Genomic DNA, 25,574 nt, shown 5'->3' on the forward strand with positions numbered 1-25,574 from the left:
TTTTCTAACGAGACGTTTTATTTTACCATAACACATACAAAATTACGTAGATCTTGACACTGCTAATACACAACACTTGGTCCAGACAAATGGTTGGCCTACAAAACAAAACGCCAACCTGTCTGCCAGGTGGGTTTTGCCTTGGTGGTTTGACCAAACCTATAGGACTTGGCTAATGTCTTGTTCAATAGCTATGTGTACACAACAGCAAGTGAAATTTTTTCAAAGGAAACTACTTCACATGGCAGCCTTGATTTAGGCAGTCAAAAAACTGTGCCGAAGTAAAAAAAATAACCCATATTTCGGCACTGCAAAAACACCTACACAACACAATGCACTTGTGCCCATTCAACAAAAAAATGGACATGTATCCACAAATGAAAGACTAGTGCACAAAAGTGTGAACCTGTTAATGAATGAATTATCTCCCCAGCTATCCACTTTCTAGAACTACTGGTTGCACGTCATGCACCTTGAGGAGAGTTCTGTAGGGTTATATAAGGAGTACATTAACACTGGCACAGGTCTCCCACGAAGTAAAGATCACATCTGCGGACCATTCCTTCTAATGCCATAAGACCAGCGAGTCGTGATGAAGTCATTATCTCAATGTTCACCGAGTGCCATGACGAAGTACACTAGTGCCAATGAACACTACACACACCTATTCATCTACCGACTAACTTCGCGTAATGGAAACATCCAGCCTGCTGGCTCATGGCCCGACTGTACTGAACACAGACACATCTTTCCTCTGCAAGGCTCAAGACCCATGTAAAATAGAGAAAAGAAACACTAACATCTGCTTTTTGATATCAGCAGTAAGCTAGTGGTAAAAGGAGTAAACGCCAAGTAAACAAAAGCAATGCTTATGTACAAGACTCCAACATTCACTTCCAGTAAACTATGTTGGCAGAAACATGTCCCATCACAATGTACACAATTTATATGCACAATTCGCAGTCACTTTGGCAAGTACATTGATATAAGTGTGTTTACCATACAGTTTGAACGAGTAGCTCCATTGACAAGCATGGCCAAGTGCAGCAGGTATATGTGCTACCAGGTATTTTTTTTTTTCTTTTCGCCTTCAGGCTATGCACAATCTGCTAGCAGTGCATAAATCGCGCAAATCTCTCTCTTAATTCAGGGCTGAAGTATCTGACAGTTAAACCTGGATTTAACTTTCAGTAAGTTTGTCGCTAGACAATGGCAGCTATGCTTGTAACGAATAAATACCACAGTGCCTGTTTATGATCTCCATTGCTTGGTACCACTTTTTAACCTGACCACCTCCACTGAGTCTTTTCTTTTCTCCTCCACACAGCCAAGCAATGAAAGCGACATCTCTCGCAGCACCTTTCACTGTCTTGAGTTAATGTCGTAAGCCCAGATGAATGCTGTGCATGCAAGCAGACTAATCTGCAAGACATTGAGACCCATCTTAGCAACACAGATTCTATGAGAGGCTCTCACAATAGGGGATATTCAAAATTCCGCAAGTGCGCTTTCCCGCATAACAATGTTGTCCCAAACAAGATGGCTGACCATGCGTTTCCAGCTGAGACAAAGCAAGAAAGACTGTTTTTTTTGTTTGATTCTTCCAAAATACGTTTATTACATTCTATCCACACCTTTAGCGCCTTTCCTGTAGACCACCTAGTTCCTTTATAGCGAAGTCGGCCATCTTGTTTGGGGCAACATAGTTATGCGGGAAAGCGCACTTGCGGAATTTCGAATATCCCCTATTACACCCGCAGAATGCTTTGCAAAACGCTGCTGAAGAGAAGAGACTCGCGAAAGCAGCTTAGCAAGAGATCAAAGCCACGGCTAAACACCGAGATTCAGCGCTTGCTGCCCATGATTCTCAAGATGAACAGGAAGATCCGTACAATGTCCATGTAGAGCTGCAGTGCAGCAAAGATGTGTTCCTCCGGACTCAGTTCCAGCTTCCGACCGCCCATGAGCATCTGAGTGTCAAAGGCCAGGAACTGTAACCAACCAAAGACAGTATTCAAGCTGTCACATGGGCTCAAATGAAAAAAGAAAAATTCAGGGGGCACTTTGTTGACCTAAAGTGCAGTGAGGCGAAAGCCTTAAGCGCCGTGTTGCTGCTTATGTCACTGATGTGTGGTTAAGATGTTAAGCTTCGCCTCTAAGAGCGGAACGCGACAGCGTCTTGCAACGCTGCCAGGGAATCCACAGAACGCTATCGCCGTTCGGTTCTACGCCTTGCTCCTCGATAAATTGGTTTTTGAGGAAAGGAAATGTGTCTGTCTCTCATATCTTGGTGGACACCTAAACCTCACTGTAACGGGAAGGGAGGAAGATGGGAGTGAACGAAGACACTGTATTCACTAGACGCGCCTTTGTTCATTCCAAACCATCGAGCTGGCATGGCGGAGTGGTAGCGTGCTCGTCTCACACTCCGGAGACTGAGGTTCGATTCCCTAGCTCGGCCAATTTCCTACTCGGTTTTATTTATTTATCTGGTATGACCCGAAAGGTTAATTAGGTCAATTGGTTAAGTAATCAATTAACTAAACTCAGTCCCACTTACTTGGAGCATCACTATACGATCCCTTTAATTGGCTGCATGGTTAGAAGCCAAAGTACAATTGGCCCCGTTTGAAATTCGCGCACTGTGACGTCACGACCGTTTAGACCAATTGAAAAGCGTGACATTTCTGTCGACAATCCCTGCTTAAAACGATGAGGCATTAAAGGCCTTAGAAATTCCGCCTTAAAAATGCCAAACCATACTACTAAATTAAAACTGCCATCGTACTTGCTGCCAGAAGCAGACTTAAAAGGCGAGACGTTTTCAGTTGGCCTTTTGCACCTCCGGGTACTCTGTACAGGAGGCCAGCTGGACTACATCCACTTATCACCTTCTGCCTAACAATGTTCACTGGACAAAGAGCTCTCGCAATGACCTTCTATAACACTGCCCTGCGTGAGCTGTGGCCACCCTATCACCACAAACTTCCCAACTCTGTATCCCCTTCCTAAGCTTGTCTTTCCCCCAAAACCCTACTTCTCTGCCCCCTAGTGACCATCTATTCACATTACACGCCTTCCCATGTCCATTTCTTGATTTCAGCAAAGAAATCATTAACTCTCGTTTGTTCTGTGACCCATTCTGTTTGCTTCCTGCCTCAATGTTATATACGTACCATTTTTCTATCAATAGCTCTCTGCACCGTTTTCAATATAATTTCAAGCCTTTTCGTTAGCCTCCAAGTTTCTACCTCATAACCGGATAATAAATTCACCAGGATTATATACCTCCCTCTTGAGAGATGCTGGTAAGCTGTTATTCATGAACTGATCTGATACATCCTATACCACTATACCTCTTTCAGACATGCATTATGTTCTACTATCATAAAAATGTGGAAGTTTATAAGTACACTTAGAACAAACGAATGGCTCAAAAAAATTCAGGAAGTCACACATGACGCTAACTTCCATGGTCCCAGAATTGCAGCCTTATTTTCCAGCCAAACACATTTATGCCCAATTAATTTCCTATCACCAACAACTGTTCCTACAACGATAACCTAAGCTACAGTCATAAGAGTAGCGAAAAACCAGGACGACGGACAAAAGGTTTGACAAAAGGACAAAAGGTCCTGGTTTTGCGCTACTCTTATGTTATGCATCAATACCGACTTGCCCAAATTTCCACCCTGGTGAAGCTACAGTCAACTTTAGTTAAACATTCCACAATGTGAAAGAGAGGCACCAGACAGCAATCGCTGGGCTTTTTGTAGAACTTTGCGACCTCTTCCTGTATTTCTTGTGTTGGAAAATTAAAAATTGGAAAAAATTGGTTTTTGAGGAAAAGAAATGGTGCAGTAACTGTCTCTCATCTCGGTGTACACCCAAACTGCACCATAAGTGAAGGGAGTAAAGTGGGAGGGAAAGAAGAAAGAGAGAAAGGGGTGCCACAGTGGAGGGCTCTGGAATAATTTTGACCTGGAGATCTTTCTACACTGCACAGTGCACTCAGCGCACACTGGAGCCTTTTGCATTTCACCTCCATCGAAATGCACAATTATTTTATTTAGACATGAAAGGGCCCTCCTATCTGTCCAGCAGAGATTTCAAATTTTGTTAGCATCATCAACTTCATAAAAAGAATGCTAGATGCTTAAAAAAAAAAGAAAAAAGACTTGAGAATTCTCAGCCACAGTCATTCACGTCGTGCCACAAAAGGGTATGTATTACTCACACAAGAGCTTGTACAGCTGCCCTGTCATCGCTAAACCACGTGACATGCAGAGCTTCTACTCTGAAGACTGCTGGTCCACCACTATTATACAGAACTTTTTTGGCACTAATATGGCAAATCAGGATCACACATATCTTAAGCTTTCAAGCAGCAGAGTACAGTCAGCATCATGGCATGAAGTGCTTGAGCAATGGGCAGCAGACAATAGAAACCAAGCTGAACAGCAGTACCTACCCAGCTTGTAGGCCTATGTGGCTCTACTTTCGTTCAAGTTTTGTTCCTAGGGCATAATAACTGCAGCTACGTGTAGGTTTGTTCGCAGAGTAGTACATCCCTCAAGCACTCCGCGAAAGTCTGGTGCTGAGTGTACAGTTTGGTTTCACAGAAAGCTACCCCTCAAAAGCTTGTGGATAGCTACCCATAGCATCCTGCGCCTAATTAGCTGCGCCCATGAAATGTCATGCACAAAAAAAAGGGCTGACCTAACTAGACTATGGCTTAGTTAAGAACATAAGGCGAGAGCTGTGACGTCCCTCCATTTTTCTCCCCTCCTCATCTTCCTCATCTCTCCAGGCTTGGTTTCTTTTTCACTTCTTCTCTCTTGGCTTGGCTTTCCTAAGCTTGCAGATTTCTACTACAACTACAAGGGGCTTCACTTAGACGACCATCTGCGGTGGTGTCCCAGTGACAGCTCTTGCCGTAAAAAAAAAAAACGATTGCAACATCATCGTTTACCACATCCAACTCAAGGCTTAGGAATTTCATTAATCATGATGCATCTTCCACGCTGCTAGGGCTACTGCCGCATATCCATTCACTCACCGCCATGAAGAGAACTGCACCCAGGACGGCATACACAGTGTTCAGAATCTGGAATGAACCAAGCCAGCGTCAGGTGCCTTTCCGGTGCGAAATACACAGCTGCCATATAAGCAACCACATTTATTCTTGGAAAAATCTGGAATAATAAAACCGTGCTGTCGCATACCCTGTTGTACGTAAAGATGGTGAGGATGCCGAACAGAAACAGAGCCCAGACAGCAACGAAAAGGAAGCCAGCGCAGCTCGTGAAGTCAAACTGGATAGAAAACCAAAAGAGAAAGCAGATTAGAACATGTCAGCTGCTGTGGAGTAAAGCAAGCACTATCAGATAACAGAAGTGATAGAGAAACCACTGCAATTAAGGTCCACCACCCATTACAATTATTAGATGGATGTTAATTACAGCAAATTATCATCTACTTGAGCACAGTCAAACTGCTTTTTTTAAAAACTTCTCTTCTTTTTTTGGAAAATATGTAACTATCAAAGGTCAAACAGAGGGACACCTCCAGACTATCCTGTCTGTCTCCATTACAAACCTACCATAGATGGAGTTCATTTCAAATGGGGGAATAAAATATTGTCATAATAAAATTATTATCAACTGGTGCGACAACATTTCTACTAAGAAACGCCAGCTGATAAGCCTCCACTTCAAGTGGCTGACCAACCCAATCATGTCCATCTGTTGGCAACAGCTCAGCTGGTACAGCGCACAGATACAAAAACACTTTAGCACCTGAAATTTACATCCGTTACTTTCGTTGCTCTTGCACATGACACATGCGTCTCTCATAGCCCGAGTCGCTTTGGGACGTTAAACCCCATAAACCAAACCAAACATGACACATGCAAGTCAGCTTTCAGCAGTAAATGCCATTAGAGAAAATCATGTTTTCACATGCCTTTGTGTGGCAGGAGAAGACTGAGACAGCCAAGCAGCAAGCCGCACATATTCCAGCAGCCATGAGGACAGTGTCGGTGTCATGAAAGCTGGGAAAAAAATAAAGCAAATGGTTATATGTGCTGCTTCAACCATTTCTTCAGCAATGAACGAAGTTAGCTTCAACAAGGCTGATTCATTGGCACTGATGGGGAATGGGAGTGCACGCTAGACGTAGTGTAGGCTAAAGGTAGTCTTCAAGAATAAGGGCAGCACTGCATTCAGTTCATAAAAATTTATTCTAAAAAGATGAGACAAGACGACGCTCTAAAGTAAAAGGTCAAATGAAAGCTTATTCCCGGTTACGCTGGTCTGGACACCAAAACTGAAGCAAAATCGAATTCAAACCTAAGCAAATTTTATTTGCTTCAAAAGAAACCATAAGTGCAAGAGAGCCTGCTCTAAAACAGCCGCCCAGTCTGTGGAGATATTCCTACTGATCTTGCCTCCTGAACAGCAATTAAACTATGCTACACAAAGGTGTTAGCAAAACTAGCACTGTGCATAGAGTGTACAGTGAACGATGACAATGGCAAGACTAAAAAGACACAACAAAGATTAGCATACTGCTATGGCGGTTCAAGGGCTAGTTATGAAAGCTGGTGGTAGAAAGCATTTCTTGTTTTCAGGAACTCTTCACAATTTTCACCTATCACAACAGCACTAGCATGGGAACTGGTGACTACAAGCGGCAGCATGCAAGTGAAAAAGTTCGTGAATTTAGATATATGACTGACTACAAGAAATTGCCACTATTAGCCTCAATATAGTGATCAGTGGTTCAAAAACTGACACTGAACTCTCTAACATTACTGGAAAATGAGCTGCTGTAGGTGTCCAGAATTAGTGGGAAATGCTCAGGTCTCTAAACCCAGTCACTAATCTAACGTAACCATTACAGCTGGATGCAATCATTAAATGGAGAAGTACATAACTTCTCAAGGTTCATACCTTGATATCACACCAACCATGTAGGACATCACCAGGGTCTGCGGAAAATGACTTCATAGTTAGTAACGGTCACATTAATTCTGTAGCGCTGTTAAATAAGCAGGGCTTGGGTACAATGAAATAATATCAGTGAAGTTTAGCCTAAACAGTTAAAGCCGGAAACAATAAGTGGTATGTTAGGCAATTTCCTTGTAGCAAAGAGCAACAAATACTTGAAATCATATGGCTTCACGAATATAATGGCACATTTGCTCTAAGATTCCAGATGACCACTTGAAAGACAGCAGAAATGTCAGCCTGATATGGCCATTCGATTTCCCTACTGCCAGGGTCACCTCATTTCTCCATTGCATAATAATTCCTTGAGTCCGTGACCACCTCATGAATGCAAACAGGTATTCATCAAACAGAACTGGGACAGTCTATGAAATATGAAGGAATTTGGAAATCGAGGAGGGACACTGCTATGTTAAAGAAAATGAAAGAAATAGGGGTGTGCGAATATTCGAAAGTTTCGAATATAATTCGAATATTATATTTTTAGTATTCGAATTCGATTCGAAATCTAAGTATTCGTGTCGTCTCGAATATTCGATCAGGCGCGATCGAATATAGCGATCGAATATAGGCGCGATCGAATATAGCACGAAATATAGCCGAATATTCTATGCGAACACCGCCGTTCATTTCGGTCCGCAAGTCATATCGACAGAGACATAACAACACGGCGGCGCTCAGAGCAATGCGTAACGTTGGGCCTTGCCGTAGCTGACTGCGCTGGTGAGCTTCTTTGTGGCTATACCTGCGAAGCTGGTATAGTCAGAGCTGTGCACGAAGTACCTCGCAATACGTGCCAGTTCAGTGCCAAGTGAGAGGGCATTTTCTGTGGCTAGAGAAGTCGTTTCAGCTAGAAGGTAACGACTTCTGCCATACCATGTGGAGCAGCTGGTTTTCCTTCACAACAACCTTTTATGTTCATCCCAGCAGCGCGCTTTTGTGCTTATGCCAAGCAAGCCGTAATCAATGTTGTGTACTAGCCATTTTCTCTGATATTTCCACTCTTGTAATAATAATGTTCGCGACTTTGATTCTTTTTGTGCAGCCACACACACCTTTTGTGTTCATTTCATCACTGATAGTTGAACTGTGATGTTCTTGGGTGCTCAAATAAATGTTTTGTAGTGGTTAAATGCGTCTGTCCTTGATTATTCGATATTCGATTCGATATTCGGATCCAAGTATTCGTATTCGAAGAATTTGATATTCGCACATCCCTAGAAAGAAATGCTGGAAAGTGCGAGCGCTTGCACTAGTGCCGGCAAAAGTTGCTGCAAAAAAATTATTGCAGGGTAATGGACATTCCGTCAGAAGTGACAGAATAAGTGATGTACTGATGGCACTGACCTGCCGCAGGCCATCTCCAAGATGATCACGTGTGCAACACCTTTAACTAGGGCCCTTTATTTTCGTGTAAATTTCGATTTTACCGGACACTTGCACCCCGAACATATTTCTTAACGATCGGGTTAAACCCGATTTCTCCCCGAAAATCAGCCTTCTAGACGTTGGTTTTCCAGTTCACAAAGCTGATGACACCGCAAGGAAATTTGTGGGTATCTAGTGCGTAATCCAGAGGGGTATCTTCAGTCAATTAGAAATTTTAAACCTCTTTTTAACATTCGTTTTCATGAGGCTGATGAATTTGAGGATAAGTGTGAAAAGAATGATTTAGAAGCGAGAGGTCAAAACATGCTGGGGATTAATAAAGCTTCATATATGATTTCTGAGAGAATGAGACAGGAGCCATTCAGGGGCCTCAGTGACATCAAGTAGACACCCCTCCTACTTTACTTCGTGTGTTCATACGTGTTCAGATATTTATGAATACAAATGTAACCGCACATGCTGTCTACTCTTCAGTATTCAGTACCAAATGTCAAATTTTCCAACAATGGTGCACAGCAAGCTGTTGGCCATTTGCTAGGCTAAAGTTAAATCATAAAAAAACACAACTCTACCTGTGGTTGTTTTTTCTTCTGCTTTTCTATCAATTAGCTTTAAGCGATAACATATTCAGTAATATTCTAAATTGATCAACACCACAAAATAAAAATATTAATTAAAAAAAAAATCCCCTGTGCAAACCCTTCCCTTGTTTGCTTAATTGCTTAGCGAGGGCCTCGGTTCTGGCAGCCTTGACGCCATAGGAAGCATAAGAGGGCTCTCACGCAGCTTCCACCCACTCAGTTCGATGACGTTCTACGTCACACCTGCGGTAACTCAGGACGTTCTACGGCCGCCACTTATGAACGTGGGTGGCGCTGATGAACACTCTCAAGGTTAGGTTACTTGTAAATATAAATACCCGCGAAAGCAGAAGGTTTGACAGCCGTCGCCGTAGCTCAGAGGTAGAGCACCGGACGCGTAATTCGGAGGTCGTGGGTTCGGATCCCACCGGCGGCATGTGGTTGTTTTTTCTTCTGCTTTTCTATCAATTAGCTTTAAGCGATAACATATTCAGTAATATTCTAAATTGATCAACACCACAAAATAAAAATATTAATTAAAAAAAAATCCCCTGTGCCCCTTGGTTGCTGTGGCTGTTGGCTTCTCTAATAGCTGCAATGATTGCAAAAATGCAATGACAGCAGACATTCCGGCAGCAGATATTTTTTTTTTCACAAAAAGGATGTACTGGTACAGTAGCAAACACTCAGCACACCAAATGACATTGAAATGCATGCATACGCACATAAACGGCTGTGTTAATTAAGACACTTACAAAGATAAACAGCAGGATGATGTTTGTGGGGTAAGTCCGTCTGCAAAAGCGAAACACGCAACTGTTACCCGTGTCTGATGCCAGAGATTTGAACTTCTAGACCGAATGAAATTACTTACCTCAGGCTTTCACAACACACCAGTAATATATAGATGACAAAAAAGGCCACACTGAAAAAAAGAGAGATGCAATGCAATGTAAAATTAACCACTACTAGCAGGCCTGAAAAGCTTGTTATGAGCGCTAATTTCCGGTAAAAAACAGGTAAACTTGAACAATGCGAGGCTTCTAAAAAGTCCGTTGAGATCACTCATGCTTAGCATTTACGTATGGTGGCAAATAAACACTGCGTACTTACTAGGCTGCAATGTATGCTGAAAGATTGTGTTGCACAAAAAATTTCACATGTGGCCTGCAAGAGAAAAGTGAGAGCAAGAAAGATTTAGGGAGTTTTAGTACAACTGTCAGGAAAAACTGAACAAATATTGCTGCTACTCACTCATATAAAGATTTAGGGAGTTTTAGTACAACTGTCAGGAAAAACTGAACAAGTATTGCTGCTACTCACTCATATAAAGATTTAGGGAGTTTTAGTACAACTGTCAGGAAAAACTGAACAAGTATTGCTGCTACTCACTCATATAAAGATTTAGGGAGTTTTAGTACAACTGTCAGGAAAAACTGAACAAGTATTGCTGCTACTCACTCATATAAAGATTTAGGGAGTTTTAGTACAACTGTCAGGAAAAACTGAACAAGTATTGCTGCTACTCACTCATATATAAATAAAGCGATGAAGCCAAAAGTGATAGCAAGCTGGACCATGAGGATGGCATACACCTGAAAACAAGCACAGTGGTCAACATTTTTCAGTTGGAAAGGAAATTAAACATCTGCTATGCTGCCTTAGGAAGTGCAATTTACATTTCAAGGGCATTTCTTTGTGGCAATCAAAAGCTTCTTACTAGGGGTGCGCAAATATTCAAAATTTCAAACATGAATCGCATATGTTTAATATCTGATTCATATTCGTATTCGAGAAATTGATAATCGAGGATTTCCACACATTAGAAAATTTTCGAATATTTGCCAGTGCTAGCTAACGCACCAACATTCATAAATTTTACGATGGCAAAGCCACAATTTCTTGGTAAATTATCCAACGCTTGAGGTCAAAGGGCCAGGAAAACAATAAAAATATGTTCTCTTCACTTTTTTCTCCAAACTAAATCACATGAACCGATCGCATTCGGATGCTGCTAAGCTTGACCTTGAGCAAAATTCCACAAGTGGGCTTTCCCACGTATGACACCACATGTGAACAAGATGGCAAAAGCAGGAGTAAGTTACAACAGTGCCCCACCTTGCGAACAAAGACACGCCTGATCTCTTTGTTCGAGAACCCACTCCAGGATTCAAGAGCAGGCACGGTGTCTCTTTCCATGGGTTCACTAGGAGAGCCGGGCCCTGGAAAATCATAAAGGCCTTTAAAATGAGTGAAGCAGGCTCAGAACACACACTCTAACCATCTATATATGCAGCTAAATCTCAATGATGCAGTCGCAGGTCAGTAATTTGAGGACAACACGAGAGTTCTAAAGTAACTCAACTTCTGCGCATCTTATATTCTTTTTGTGCAGTCAAATAACGGGGCCCCTCAAGATTACTTTTCCATCTGTATAGCTTTTTAACCAAAGAAATTCCAACTGAACAAACAATTTCACATTTCACGCCTGAGCAGTTGAAATAGTGGCGTCACAAGTGACTACCACATCACTCCATCCGATGCTAAAGAAGCTGTTTGTAATGACATAATACAACTGTGGTTGTCGCAGAATTTTGCTACTTTTTCTGTATTGTGCTTTAACATCCACTTGCAACTAAGGAAACAACAGGTTAAATACACAAAGTACACCAGCCGGTAAAAAGTTACGGAATACGACATTGGCCAAAAATTCCAATTTCCTTGCATCCAGGCCACTTTGCTCGAGATATAGTGGTGGAGCGAGCAATTGCAGAGTTAGGCTGCACATGCACGCATGCACGCACGCATGCTTGGTGTCCTAGATAAAGGTAACCAACATCAGAAAAAGGCGGGCTGTACCAGCACAGTGAAGCCAACTAAGGGCTTTTAAGGGTCATGTGGTCTAGCCTGCAGTATTTTAGAGTGCAGCTCTGGGAAAAGAAAAAATGCTGGAAGCTAGACGATGTGGCTCTCAAAAGCCTTCAGTCAGTTTCAATGGACAAGTACACTGTCTTCTTTAAAAGCTTGGTTACCTTTAGCTGGGACACCAGAAGAATTGCAGGCTGCAATTAAATTTTTTCACTAACATAGTGTTTTGTAAACTTTTGACCATAGGTGTGCCTCGTCACTTTTCCACTTATCCCTCAGTAACAATTTACACTGCACACCCAATGAGCCTGCTTGTCTCAATACTGTCATCACCTGTAGTGCAGAAATATCTATGGTCAGGTGCCACTATTTCTGCAGTAGTTCCACTTCCAGTGTAGCCATTTCTTTTTTAAGGCAAAAGCCTTTAATGCCTCATCATTGTCGACAGAAGGTTGTCAGCAGAGGTGTCACGATTTTCTAGTCAGACCAGAAAAAAAAATCTTTGTGCACGATGGGATTCAAACCACCATCCTTCCGTTCCGCAGCTGAGCATGCTAATGGTTACGCTACTTCCTGCCAACGCATATTATTTCTCCTTGTCTAAGACGCTGGAGAGTGTTTGCAGAAAGGCGTCGAATCAGACGGATGCCTCCCAAACACGCTCTAGTGTCTCCAACATTTAAGATTCACAAACAATTGTGCACTTAATTAACTTCTTAACCACACATCAGTGATACAAGCAGCAACACCGCGCATAAGGTTTTTGCCTCACCGTACTTTAGGTAAACAAAGTACCCCCCTGAATTTTTGTGTGTGAAATCGGCACATCAATGTTTCTAAAAGGTACACTAAACTAATATCACACTGAAAGTTACAGTCCCTTCAGAGTAACAGCCAGAATGCATTATGTACAGAATGCCTCAGGTAAAGAAATGGTTGATAACACGATTAGCCCAGTGCACCAGTTGGCAGTTGGGTTAAAGAGAAAGAAGAATAATGCAGTGTGTTGTGTGCTGCTGCGTTTCTGTCTTGAATCTAAGGCCCACAGTTACTATCTCAAACTAATTCTGCAAAACTGGATTTTAATCTACCAGTGCAAAGCACCTGGTGAGACCATGTTTACTGAAAAACTTCCGAATCAAAACATTAGTTCACTACTTTGTCGCTAAAGACCATACAGATTTCCTACATGTGGAGTAATGATAATTGATTCCTTTGTCTATAATAAAGTGAAAGCACTGAACTAAGCAAACAGCAGCAATTAAAAAGACCACAATAACACCAGCCAGAGCTCTGCATGCCATCCACTATATATTTGAGGCATGCCGCTCACTTGGCAACATGAATGGCATCATGAGTGTGCATGTTTATGCTTTCTAAAACAGCCGGCTAAACAAAACTGTGCAAAAAAGGTCCTTTCTGTAGGTACTATTTAGTTCTTAATTTTTCTGCATTAAGTGGACTTCTTGGATTCTCATGACTTGTAGATTTCACTTCAACTGACCAGATATGTATGCTAAATGTAACATGTGTAGCATGTGTACAAGATGTCAACATGAATTTCAAAACATTACATTTTTGAACTCCTGCTATGCATTTGCAGCTGTCAACAGAAAAGCCTTCGTTAATGAAGACTAGCATCTCAAAATGGTCAGAGGCTTGCATCCTTGTTGCAAGCAGAACAGGCTACCAGCAACCAACAATGAGACATAGCAGGAAACAATGAAGCCAAACAAGCTACGAAAGCCAAATTAAGCATAACACTGTCTTTATCTAAACGTCTACATGCTCTATCAAGTGAATATTTGCATTTAAAGGGAAATCAAGGGCAACTCCATCCAACTTCAGTTCTCAGTAAAAATGGATCCTGTGGCTCTTCGTGGCTGCACTGACGTCTGTACGGCCACAAAATACGCATTTAGTGCAAAGACAACTGGATTTCGTGTTTTTCTTATGTCACGTTTTTGCGCTAAATTCACTTCAATTAAAAAGAGACCACTTTTTTTCTTCTGCCTCTCTATTAAAACCAGCGATGCCAAGACCTGAAAGGACTATGCAATCAGCAACTGGAAGTAGATGGCAGTTTAGCCTGGCCTCAGGGATCCCCGCAAAAAAGCTGTCTTGATGTCCCCAGTCTGCTTGAGACAACGGTCAATGGTGACAATGCATGTAGTTATTTTTTGGTCTTTTTTACTTATAAAAGCGCCAGTTTAAATGAGAATTGTTTCTCTGTCATCAGAACGTGGTAATTTATCGATACAGGTGAACTTCAATTTGACCTTACTGTCTCTTCAAAGCGGAGTGCCAAAGTATGTTGGCAATAACTGTTCAAGGCGCTTCGTATACAATAGCGTAGACTGCATACTTGTGCTTAACCAAGAGCCAAACAGTGATTTTATTTGTTTCACGTGAATCAGCATCATTCATGTCGCAAATAGATTTTTTTTTATGCCACACTGTGAACGCTGCAAATAATATTTAACAAAACAGTGAGCTGGATAGAATGTCTTCCACCATTTTTATGCAGACAGATACTGCTACCAGTAATAATTTTTTTTTTTTCAATTTCGACTGCAGTGTGCACCTTTAAGAGAAATCTATTCCACGATCCCTTACGTGTTCACTTGACAAATACTGTCATTTCGATGTTACTGTTTCCAACCGTTTCATTTTGCAAGGAAATTGCATATTTGTGCAAAAAATTACCCGTGGTATTTTGCGCTAAAAAACAAAGAAATTGTCTTTCTTGAGGTCTGAATATACTATTAAGGCGGAAAAATATTTGTTTTCAATGGAAAGAAAAAATGGCGCCTGATATGTAATTCATTAGATGGGCACTACCATCGACTATATCACTATAGGTCCTTGTTAGGTCATGTTTCTTACACCTAGGATGCATTTACATTCTTCTTTAGCTTGAACAGGCTCTTCCAGACAGGCAAATAAATATACTTTAGCAGGGTAGTGCAGTGGTAACCACATCAGACAGAAAAAAAAAGCACCTCACAGCTTTTGAAAGGGTAATTCTGAGAAGGTGACACTACCTCCATAAACGATTTTGCTCAAAATGAACAAGTGCAGAAATCACAAGTCTGAACTTTGTTATGCTATATTACAAATCAAAAGATTTCCATTTTATGGGCTTCCAAAGGAGCACTCAGTCAGCCAGTGTCATTCAACTGTGAACAACTGCAAGTTTCGAGGAAACAGAGAAAACCTCTAATCTTTCAAACCATTTTGTTACTCACTGGCAGAGCGTGCTTCTTAAAATAAAGCAGTCCATTAAACAATGATTAACCGTGCCACATTCTGTTTTTTACCAACCACATCCAAAAATTAATAACAGCCATGTGATACAAAATCTATGCTCGGCTCATTTTTACCTTGCTCAATGCCAGGGTGAAACCACCTTTCAAAGACGAAAACAAATAACTTGTCATTTTGAAAGCACTTACTAGCACCGTACATCCAGAAACACTCGCTTTTTTTTCATGTAGTAACACTACCTGCATATTCCTAAATTTTAACCACGCCGCCGTGGTGGCTCAGTGGTTATGGTGCTCGGCTGCTGAGCCGAAAGACGTGGGTTTGATCTCGGATGCGGCGGTCGAATTTCGATGGAGGCGAAATTCTAAGGTTCGTGTACTGTGCGTTGCCAGTGCACGTTAAATAGCCCCAGGTGGTCGAAATGTCCGCAGCCCTTCACTACGGTGTCCCTCATGGCCCGAGTCGCTTTGGGACGTTAAACCCCATAAACCCAGCCCCAACCATAAATTTTAACCACTCCATCCTACAGAGACTTTAATCACCTGTGTATTATTTTGCATGTGTGGGCAATGAGACACTGCATTTAGCTACTTCCTGGCGAAATTTGCTACCCCAGTATTCATGCATGCACCAAGGTGACTACAAAGTTAACTCGAATTTAAATCTTCCACTATATCTATTCAAACTGACCTCAATGCAAACTGATATACCTGGTGATGGCTTTCCAAAGTCTTGTACTGGCCCTGCATAGTCTTGCCCCGGTCCTGTATATGGGGGTGGAGCCGCTGGAAACTGGTCTTGTGGTGCAAATCCAATGTAGGGCTGTTGCTGTAGCACTGGCTGAGTTCCAGCTTGCTGCGATACCATTGGCAGAAATCCAGTATTTAGAGGGTAAGGCGGCGCAGTTGCCATGCCGGCATGTGATGGCTGGGCAATGGGGGCATAAGGAAGAGGTATAGTCGGCTGAAGAAAAGGTGGTGGTGGTTGTGGCCCCGAGGCCGACTGCTGCATGGGGTATGGTCCGGTTGACATGGTATCTGCAGCAAGGTAAGGCGAGGCAACATCAGTTCTGTTGTAATATTTCCTTCTGGCGAAATGCCTACTGCTAATCTGGTCATGACGGCGAAAGAGAAGTGCTTGTGCGGGAGACAGTTGAGCAAGTGCACCGACGAAAATCGAAACTATACCCAAAGATAAGTATACGTTAGAAGTATATCGGCTCTACGATATTCGAAAACAGATTCTTCTATTCAGCGAAGCTCCAACAGCGTATTACCGTCCATACAACAATCATTTAATGAGGCGCTGAAGGTCAGATGTCCGGACAACACACACCAATCTTTGCGTTCCTTTATTGTCCTGAATGCTGATATTACCAACTTACTGAGACGGTTGTCAGATATACTTTGGCGGGGCAATCTTAGCTCACTCTGAAAATATTAATGGATACTGTGCGATGGTACGTGTGTACCGACGAGACGTAAACAGCGTGCTTATTTACCGCGGCCCTGTCAATCACGAACAGACAATCATGCAGGCATTTCCCTGTGCGGCGAGGCCAAAGTCAAAGCACTGAACAAGCCACTCACTCTATTTCACGCAGGTGAACACCACCACAAAGGGAGCATGAAATGACGCGGTCAGGGTATCCGGCAAGTGACGGAAGTAGTGATTTGCAAACAAGTGGCAATGGCAGCTAGCGCGCCAGTGGACTCCGGTCCTCCGGTGGGCTTTCGCAAACCAACGCAATACACGAGCAAAACACGACCAAGTCCACCCAGACGCCGCTGCGCCGCGCGCGATCGCAGCGTCGCCGCGGGCAAGACGGTCGATCGTACTACGTCGTGCAGCGTTGCCAGCGCGGTAAATCCAAGGTCTTCATCGCATGCAGCCTGATGCGAAGGTAGGTCTCTGAAACACTTCGTCGACTCTTTGTCTCGATCCACATTGAGGGTGTGGGCTGTACAGCGTTTCACAGCGTGCACTCCATGTTGATATCGTAAAATTGCCCGATGTGGTCAAAGCAGAACCGAAAACCGAAAACCGGAACTGAACCTAACTTTTTTTTTATATAATTTCGCTACCGTAACAGGATTGCCTGAGCGAACCGTATAGTTTAATTTTAAGCTGACCACTCCTAGTGGTGCCCTCGAACCTGAAGGAAGATCTGCGCCGAATTTATCCATGGAAGAGTTCAGATGCACTTGCCGTAATCCTATCATCTGGGCGGACCGCGAAAGCAGGCAAGCAGTACAGCTCCGTATTTGCGTCCGCTGTGTATACTCTTTCGCCGTGGATGCAACATATAGGGCCGGCGACGTGGCGTCAGCACCTATCACTGCTATCACTGCGATTCCGGGATTCCGGCAGCTGCGTGTAGGGCAGCGATTCCATCCCCTCATATCACTACCACTCGCTAGGGTGCCTCGATGCGGGCGCTGGCATCGAGGCACCCTACCACTCGCACGCAAGCAGCGCCACCCGCCAGTGCTGGACTCAAATGATATTGTCACGTAGTGGTGACGGCAGTCAGGAAAACAGCGGAAAGGGCTTCTGAAAGAAACTGCTCGTTGGACAGACGTGCGCCCAGGAAGAACTGATGAATGACTAGACGGCAGAGTAGCAACAAGCGTGCTCTGCGGTTGTCGAATATCAGAATGCCCGCTGCTCTCGGCCAAGCAAAGTAACGGTCTGGAACAACGTAGAATCGGCTCCGCCTGAATGCGATCAAGCGAGATAAATCTGGCCGCGTCTTTGCATCACAAACAAAGCGTTAAATTTAGCCACGTGACGGCGCAGCTTTGAAGAGTGAGCGACCAGCCATTACAAAACTTTTTTGCGTCATTGCTCCTGCCCAGCTATTGGTTCGGCGTCATTGCTCCTGACCAGCTATTGGTTCGTCGTGCGAAGCCTGCAGAATTTCTTCTCGTAAGCTGCTCGGAACGATAAGGAGGTACGCAGTCTTGTTAGGGGCGAAGTGGCGAAGTTTTTCACGAGGATATGCCATTTTGTAAAGAGGACAAGCCACGCTTGAACCCTGCTTTGGGTCAGGTCGCGGTCCGAGCGTTGGTGTTGCACGAAGTCACTGGGGCTATGGGTCCCAAAAAGGCATCCTCATCGTCCTTTTCCGGCGGCTTGTCGACAGGGGCTCGAGACAGGCAGTCCGCATGGCTATGCTTGAGTGCAGATTTGTAGGCGTCGGTGATGTCGAACTCCTGGAGGCGCATGCTCTATCGAGCGAGGCGGCCGGAGGGGTCCTTCAAACTGGCAAGCCAGCACAGTGCGTGGTGATCGCAGACCACCTTGAATGGTCGTCCGTACTGGTAGGGGCGGAATTTCGTCTTAGCCCAGATTATGGGGCACTCCTTCTCAGTCATCGAAAAGTTAGCCTCGTTCTTGGACAGGGAACGGCCAGCGTGTGTGGTTCCTTTCTCCAGTCCGTCGCTTCTCTAAACGAGGACGGCACCAGTGCCCACGCTGCTTGTGTCGGTGTGAATTTCAGTCTCTGCGTTTCCATCAAAGTTCCTGTGGACCGGAGGGGACTGTTAACGACGCCGTAGTTCCTTCTTGTGATTGCAGCGCTTTCCATTTAAATGACACATCTGCCTTTGTCAGTTGGGTCAGAGGCTCGACGATGCGCGAAAAATTGACAAATCTTCGGTATTCACGCGCGTACTCCGAGGAATCTGCGCACAGCATTCCTGTCGGTCGGTGGTGAAAACTGTGCGATAGCAGCTGTTTTTTGCGGGTCTAGGCGCACTCCACCCTTCGTTACGATGTGGCCTAGAAACTGCAGCTCTTCGTAGACGAAGTGGCACTTTGCTTTAAAAATTAGCCCGGACGACTTGATTGCTTCCAGCACTGTTCGAAGCCTTTTCAAATGGTCATCAAGGTTCGAGGTGAAGACAACGACTTCATCTACTACTTCATGCAGGCCTGCCACCACTGTACCCATTGACCGCTGGAACGCCGCTGGCGTGGAACAAAGTCCGAATAGCATCACTTTGAACTCGAATTCGCCCTCCAGTGTGATGAATGCGGTCTTCTCTCTGTCTCTTTCATCGGCTTCGATTTACCAGTAGCCGCTTTTGAGATCCATCGAAGAGAAGTACTTAGCGTTGCAGAGCCGGTACAATGTGTCGTGGATGCAGGGGAGGCAGTAGACATCCTTCTTCATTGTCTTGTTTATGTTGTTCAGGCGGCGATAATCGACGCAGGACCGAAGTGTGCCATCTTAAAAAAAGTGTCTCGAACGTCGGATACTTCGTTTAAGAAGGCAATCGTCGTGCCTCTGTTGAGGTGGCGGCATTCATCGCTAAAGTTTGTCAGCAGCACCTCATCTCGTCCATTTTGGAAACGGGTGATGCCTCGAGCGATGGCTCCTTACGGGCATGAACGACCTGAACTGCGGGATGAGAGTCTGCGGCTAGGTGAAAGCCTTCCTCTCAAACAGAACGGCAACGATTGGCCTGGGGGAGCTCAGATCAGACAAATTCCTTACTCCAAACAAAGGAACACCTCAAGGATCGGTCATCACCCCTACGCTCTTCAACATAGCCATGATTGGCTTGGCAAAACAGTTAAAAGCAATCGACGGCATACACCATGCCATGTATGCCGATATCACCATCTGGGTCAACACATGCTCTCTCGGAGAGAAAGAAGAGAAATTACAAAAGGTAGACACCTGCGTTCAGAACTACGTCAGAGCAAGAGGGCTAGCATGCTCCACTGAGAAATCCGAGCTCCTAAGAGTTTGTAGAGGAAAACAAAATCGCACAGTCCCCACTAGCGACGATTTAAAGTTAAAAGTCTACCTCGAGGGGAAGTCGACACCAGAAAAAACACTCATCAGAATCTTAGGGATGTGGATACAGTCAAACTAACGCTGCACCCACACCCTCGTCCTACTCAAAGCATCCACTCTACAAGTGGCCCGCATGATCACGCGCATCTCACACAAACGTCATGGCATGCGAGAGGAGGACACACTCGAGCTGGTTAGAAGCCTGGTAGTCAGCCGAGTGACATACAGCCTCCCCTACTACAATCCGATCAAGAGTGAGGTACAACAGGCGGACGTGATCCTACGCAAAGCCTACAAAACCGCACTCCACCTTCCTCACAGCACTTCAACAGAAAAGCTCCTAGATGATCGATGTACCAGAGTTAAAGGATTACTTTGGAATTAATGCAAATGTAATGAAATAATCAACTCAAGGAATTCATACTTTGTGGGAAAAACCGCTGAGTTTTAGATAAACAAAAAAACAAGCATGCGTTAAACAGCGGTGTTAAAAAAAAGGGAAATTCGTCACACTACAGTTGAGCCCACTTATAACGAACTTGATCGTCGCGCGGAATTTGTTCGTTGTATCCAAAGTTCGTAGTAAGTGGACCACCTATAATACGGGCAAAAAGAGCAAGCGAGACGAAATTTAACTTTATTTCTGAAAGAAGTTAGTGATGTATGTCTGCTTCTTCAAAGCTGATCGCATCACTGCCGTTTCTAATTTTTCCAGCGCGGTAATATGTTCATCGCCAAGGCCTCTGCAGCACACGAGTAACCGATCGCGGTTGAAGCGTTCACAGCAACCGGCGGTAGAGCAGTATCCTCGTCATCGTCCTCGTCGGTCTCTGGGCAGTCAGGAAGGGCTCGCACTTCACGCACAATAGCTTCGTCAGTGCATGGCTCCGCAATGTCGGCGTCGTCATCAGCAGAAACGAAATCGTCCCAGGCAACGTCAGGTCCGGCCAGCTGCGTGTCAACGACGCGTTGCCACAAGTCCTCGTGCGACCGGCCTTCCGGTGGGTCATCTATGGCGTCCTCAGTGCCTGGGCCCATAAAACCCGCCTTGCGGAAGCAATTTGCTATGCACTCCGCGGTGAGTTCCATCCACGCCGCTTTCAACATCTCCACGGCGGCAAGCAAGCTGATGCGAACTGGCATGGCAGCATCAATCGTGATCAACAAGCGTTGGATGACGCGCCGCCGGTAGCACACCTTGAACGCATGAATGATGCCCATATCCAGCGGCTGAATTTTGCAGGTTGCATTGGGAAGCAAGAAGAGCACTGTCACCGCACTCAAGGAAGGCTGCACATGGTGCGCCGCACAGTTATCCAGCACGAGCAGGACCTTCCTGTTTTTTCGTGCCATGTCGCGGTCGAACTCGACAAGCCACTCGGCAAATAAGTTACGACTCATACAGGCTTTTGGATTGTTCCTGTAGCGTACGGGCACGTAGCTTCCAAAGCATCGCGGCTTACGTGACTTGCCGATGACAAAAGGCAGCCGCCGGTCACTGCCGTACATGCCACTGCCGCGTCGTGTCAGGGGAACACAAAGTGCGCGAAATTCGCCTGCCGCGAGTTCGCAGTCGAGCGAAACCGCGCCAAACACCGCCGGCTCGGTCAACTACGGGGGTCCGACAGCTTCGCGTTCGCTCTAACCGAGTGTTGAGGCCACAACAGTTCGTTCTATGTGAGACACTGTGCCATTGCCCCAATATATATTTTGACGGTAGCACCGCCCACGTTCGTACTAAGCGAGCGTTCGTTATATCTGCGGCTGTTATAAGTGGGCTCGACTGTATCTGTTCAATTTGTTAAATGTTCGACTCGCTATCTGTTTAAGGAAAGCGAGTGATATCGAAACATTTCGTCAGTGCGATTCGACGTCAGATCTGCCAGCAGCTGTGCTAGCTTACTTCGCTGCTAGCAGTTTGCTCGCTTTATACGCAATGCAAAAATAAATAAATAAATAAATAAAATGAACTCCCTACTGGGATATTGACACATATTGGGAAGCTTATAGTTTCGATCCCTTGTAGCATTCTCTCCTACAGATTAGATAAGTACGGCTCCAATATGATGGGTAACGTTACTATAGGCTCGATCCCGGCCGCGGCGGCCGAATTTCGATGAGGGCGAAATTCTAGAGGCCCGTAAATTTCCGGAGCCCTTCACTACGGCGTCTCTCATAGCCTGAGTTGCTTTGGGACGTTAAACCCCAATAAACCAAACCAAACCAGAAGATTCCTCCCGCACCTTCTTTGCCCTCAGCCCGTGACTGTGCACTCCTGACAGCCTAGCCAAGTCAACCGCAAAACACAAATATTTTTTTTTTTAGATCTACGTGGGAAGTGTGCGTGCACCGAGGAAAGCAATTAAAGAACACAAAACTTTCGCAGGAAGTCCTTAGGCAGAGTTAGGAAATAATGTGCGCAGTAGCGGAAAACGCCTCTTGCAAAATTTGCCTGTTAGAGATTGCAGGATCGGAAGGGGCGCACGACTTTCCGGCGACGCTGTAATCGTTGTCTCTGGCATGGCGCGGAGATAAAGTTGACAAGAGGAACTATGGGCTACCGCCGAGGACCTGGCTGGAATAAATGGAGCAGATTTGGTAAGACAGGCCCGCGTATTTGCTCCTGGTATGGGCACTTTTGCACGAGCACTTTTTCTGCGTATAGTACATAAAGACAGCATGCCATTAACATTGAATAATACGGATCACACACTAATACATGCACTAGTTCAGAAAAGATCACTATGAAATGCTAAAAATATGTTTATAAAGTAGACTGAACAATGTGTGTGTGTGTGTGTGTGTGTGTGTGTGTGTGTGTGTGTGTGTGTGTGTGTGTGTGTGTGTGTGTGTGTGTGTGTGTGTGTGTGTGTGTGTGTGTGTGTGTGTGTGTGTGTGTGTGTGTGTGTGTGTGTGTGCGCGCGCGCGCGTGTATGTGTTTTGTGCTCGCCTGCACGCTTGAAATGCCTATAAACCTCAACATAGCCAACCTCATACTCTGGAATGAATGTTACATCCGCAGGGATTATTGTGACGAAGACGTAAACAAATTGTAGTCCTTCAAATATAAAGTTCTGCCCATCGTACGACGCATTTATTCCGGTATTTTTTAAATATGAGACCATCGATGACGATCATAACCATAACGTGTCGTCTGCAACTGCCACTTAGATTACTCATATTTCACTCAACGCACCATCATGGAGCCCTTAAAGTAAAAATGAAGGATAAATAAATCATGGCAGTGCTCAGGAAACTGAGGGACTGTGCACCCGAGACGAAGTACAATGCTCGAAATGGTTGGGAAGATTGTGCCATTCGAGAAAATTTTCATTCATTCAATGAGTTTTTTTCGGCACCAAATTAGGCCTCAAGAAAGAAAGTGAATCTTCTCGAGTTTTTAGGGGATTTTAACATTAGGAAGAAAATTAAGCGAATTTTTTTGAGCTGAAGGTATTTCCAGCCAAATGCCTAACCACAAAAAGCAAAGAGGCAAATTTGGCGACAAACGTAGAAAAGAAATAAGGAGAACGGCGCATTCAATGCCGGTACGGAAAGCGATTCCTGAAGGGCCTCCTCCGAGCCTCCTCAAAGTAGGATAGTTGTTGGCATTGCTATTGGGCAAAGATTTCACTCATTCCCTGTTTTCTTTTTTCTTTTTGAAGAAAACCATAAAAAAGATATCGCGAAGGCGCCGATAATGCGTTCGCGCTATCGTTGCTTAGCTGCTCAAAAATTACGTGGGTTCGATCCCGGCCGCGGCGGCTAGAATTTCTTTGGGGGAGAAATTCTAGAGGCCCGTGTACTGTGCGATGTCAGTGCACGTTAAAGAACCCCAGGTGGTCGAAATTTCCGGAGCCCTCCACTACGGCGTCTCTCATAGCCTGAGTCGCTTTGGGACGTTAAACCCCATAAACCAACCATTTTTGATGACATAGACTACTACCGTTAAGCAAGCCCAGAAAATTAGGTCTAACGTTTCTAGTTTGCACGGCTGCCGCAACGCGCCACGCTGCGCTGAACATTCCAAATCCTTGCGGGAGTCGAATGTTCAGTTCATCCCATTGATTTTCCATGACCGCCGGGATTAGTTGCGAGGAGAGTAAGCGTTTTATAGGTCAGATTATGGCACAATAAGGAAGAATGGGTCATGATAATCACCATGTTCTCGCAGAATCCCTTGGGACTGTCTATTTTTCTCAAAATTGCGAGCTTAAAAATCCGAATACCCGCTACCCTGTCATGAAAAATATGGCATTGTTTAATTACAATAGGCCCGAAGCGGTAAGAGGGATCTAGAGAAAGGGGATGGTTCGTAGTCTGACTTTCGGCAATGCGGTCTTGTGCATTAGACCAGAGGTTCAAGCAAGGTTAGAAATCAGTCAACGTCGCGTAGGAGGCTTGCTTTGGAAATCCATGGCAATGCACCAAATCAGAGGGTACAAGGTGATATGGGATGGGCGTTATTCGAGAGGAGAGAAGCTAGCAGCAATATAGAATTTGAGGAGTGATTGCGAGAAGTCGGGGAAAAGCAGTGGGCTAGGAAGCTTTTCAGTTATTTGTACATGAGGAACGTCGACACAAAATAGAGAAAGCGAACTAGGAGACTGACAAGCAGATTTATCGGTTAACAAAAGGGTTAAAGAAAGAGAGAGGGCTCTGTGGAAAACAGGGATGCTCACGAAATCGGCGCAGGGAACATACAAGATGTTTAAGCTGGAAATTGGCAGAGAAAATATCTACGATAATTCTGAGGGAAGCTCTCTGTTGTTGGAGGCCAGGACTGGAATATTGCGGAATAAGACATACCGGGTTAGGTACCACGAGATAGACACGTTATGCGGTGCGTGCGAAGAGCAGGAGGAAACTCCTAACTCTGATACTTTCCTGGAGAGGGCTCCACAGTACAGCTGAAAGCAGCGGGGCTGATTTATTCGAAGCATTGGGGTTTAAGGACAGTGAAGGAAAAATAGATTTTAAGCGGGCAGAAATAACCAAGCGAAGGCTTTCTGATTTACGGCTAATATCAAGCGTGAAATTTCACGAGTCATGGCTAGGTGGCGTGGGCCACCGCCCGATTTAAAGGTTTCAGCCGTCCGTCCATCCATTTAGTAGAGGCACTGGGAATTTGTAGGAAAGGAAAGGCGGGTATGTGTGCGGCATCGGCGACACTCTAGACGTTACATCTAGCCAGTGGCTTAGCTAGAATTTGTTTTCAGCAGGGGCTGCCGAAAAATCATGGTAAGGGGGGATTACCTCAGAAGTATTGAGAAAGAAAAAGGATAAGAATGCTCTCTGGATGCTGGTGCATTAAGTTGGACCATAGCGAAAGAGAGAGCAACTGTGCTGGGCGCGCTACGCCACAGTTACAGCTGGTAATTGAACCATTCCTCTTGAGGTCCCGAATTCTGGCTTTTCTTTCTCATTTTCTGTTGGCTTCTATAGTGCAGATGACAGCGGCGTCTTACATGGCCCAGCATATTTTTGTATAATATATTTACTTTCAGTAACGCTGTCATGGCTCATGCACGCACACGTCCAGATATGACGAGCAAAGGGATTTGTTGTTCGTGTAGTCGGTTGTGGTTGCTAGAGAACTCTTGTTTGCTCTCGAAATCCGCCTCTAGCTTTGTTTTTGTCCTTCCTTTGTCC

At 44.6% G+C, this 25,574-nt stretch overlaps 1 protein-coding gene, 1 long non-coding RNA gene and 1 pseudogene across 2 annotated transcripts in view; 2 read left to right on the top strand and 1 right to left on the bottom strand.

Annotated features, from left to right (window-relative positions):
- Nucleotides 1-16,936, bottom strand: LOC149339813 (protein lifeguard 2-like). The gene is made up of 12 exons (XM_089548479.1): nucleotides 16,705-16,936; nucleotides 15,826-16,152; nucleotides 11,099-11,202; nucleotides 10,511-10,575; nucleotides 10,094-10,147; nucleotides 9,855-9,905; nucleotides 9,736-9,775; nucleotides 6,954-6,991; nucleotides 5,965-6,052; nucleotides 5,226-5,315; nucleotides 5,060-5,107; nucleotides 1-1,991 (listed from the first exon to the last, which is right to left on the bottom strand). The coding sequence occupies exons 2-12, from the start codon at nucleotides 16,145-16,147 to the stop codon at nucleotides 1,845-1,847; spliced, it is 1,047 nt and encodes a 348-aa protein (XP_089404605.1). The 5' UTR covers nucleotides 16,148-16,152; nucleotides 16,705-16,936; the 3' UTR covers nucleotides 1-1,844.
- LOC149339814 (uncharacterized) overlaps nucleotides 16,566-25,574 on the top strand; it is a 22,080-nt gene continuing 13,071 nt past the window's right edge. The window contains exon 1 of the long non-coding RNA XR_016283559.1: nucleotides 16,566-17,018. This is a non-coding gene — a long non-coding RNA (uncharacterized LOC149339814). The remainder of the gene's footprint in view (nucleotides 17,019-25,574) is intronic.
- Nucleotides 24,165-25,005, top strand: LOC149339815 (uncharacterized; annotated as a pseudogene).

Source organism: Amblyomma mixtum, chromosome 6, assembly GCF_055824585.1.
Source record: "Amblyomma mixtum isolate Tamu chromosome 6, ASM5582458v1, whole genome shotgun sequence".
In the NCBI taxonomy this organism is placed as follows: domain Eukaryota; kingdom Metazoa; phylum Arthropoda; class Arachnida; order Ixodida; family Ixodidae; genus Amblyomma; species Amblyomma mixtum.

Excerpts from the sequence above, each read along its gene's own strand:
- LOC149339813 (XM_089548479.1), bottom strand. The coding sequence starts at position 16,147 with ATGTCAACCGGACCATACCCCATGCAGCAGTCGGCCTCGGGGCCACAA. Across the intron at positions 11,203-15,825 it reads CTTTGGAAAGCCATCACCAG|GGCCCGGCTCTCCTAGTGAA; the intron begins GTATATCAGTTT and ends ATGATTTTCCAG. Across the intron at positions 10,148-10,510 it reads ATCGCTTTATTTATATATGA|GCCACATGTGAAATTTTTTG; the intron begins GTGAGTAGCAGC and ends TTTCTCTTGCAG.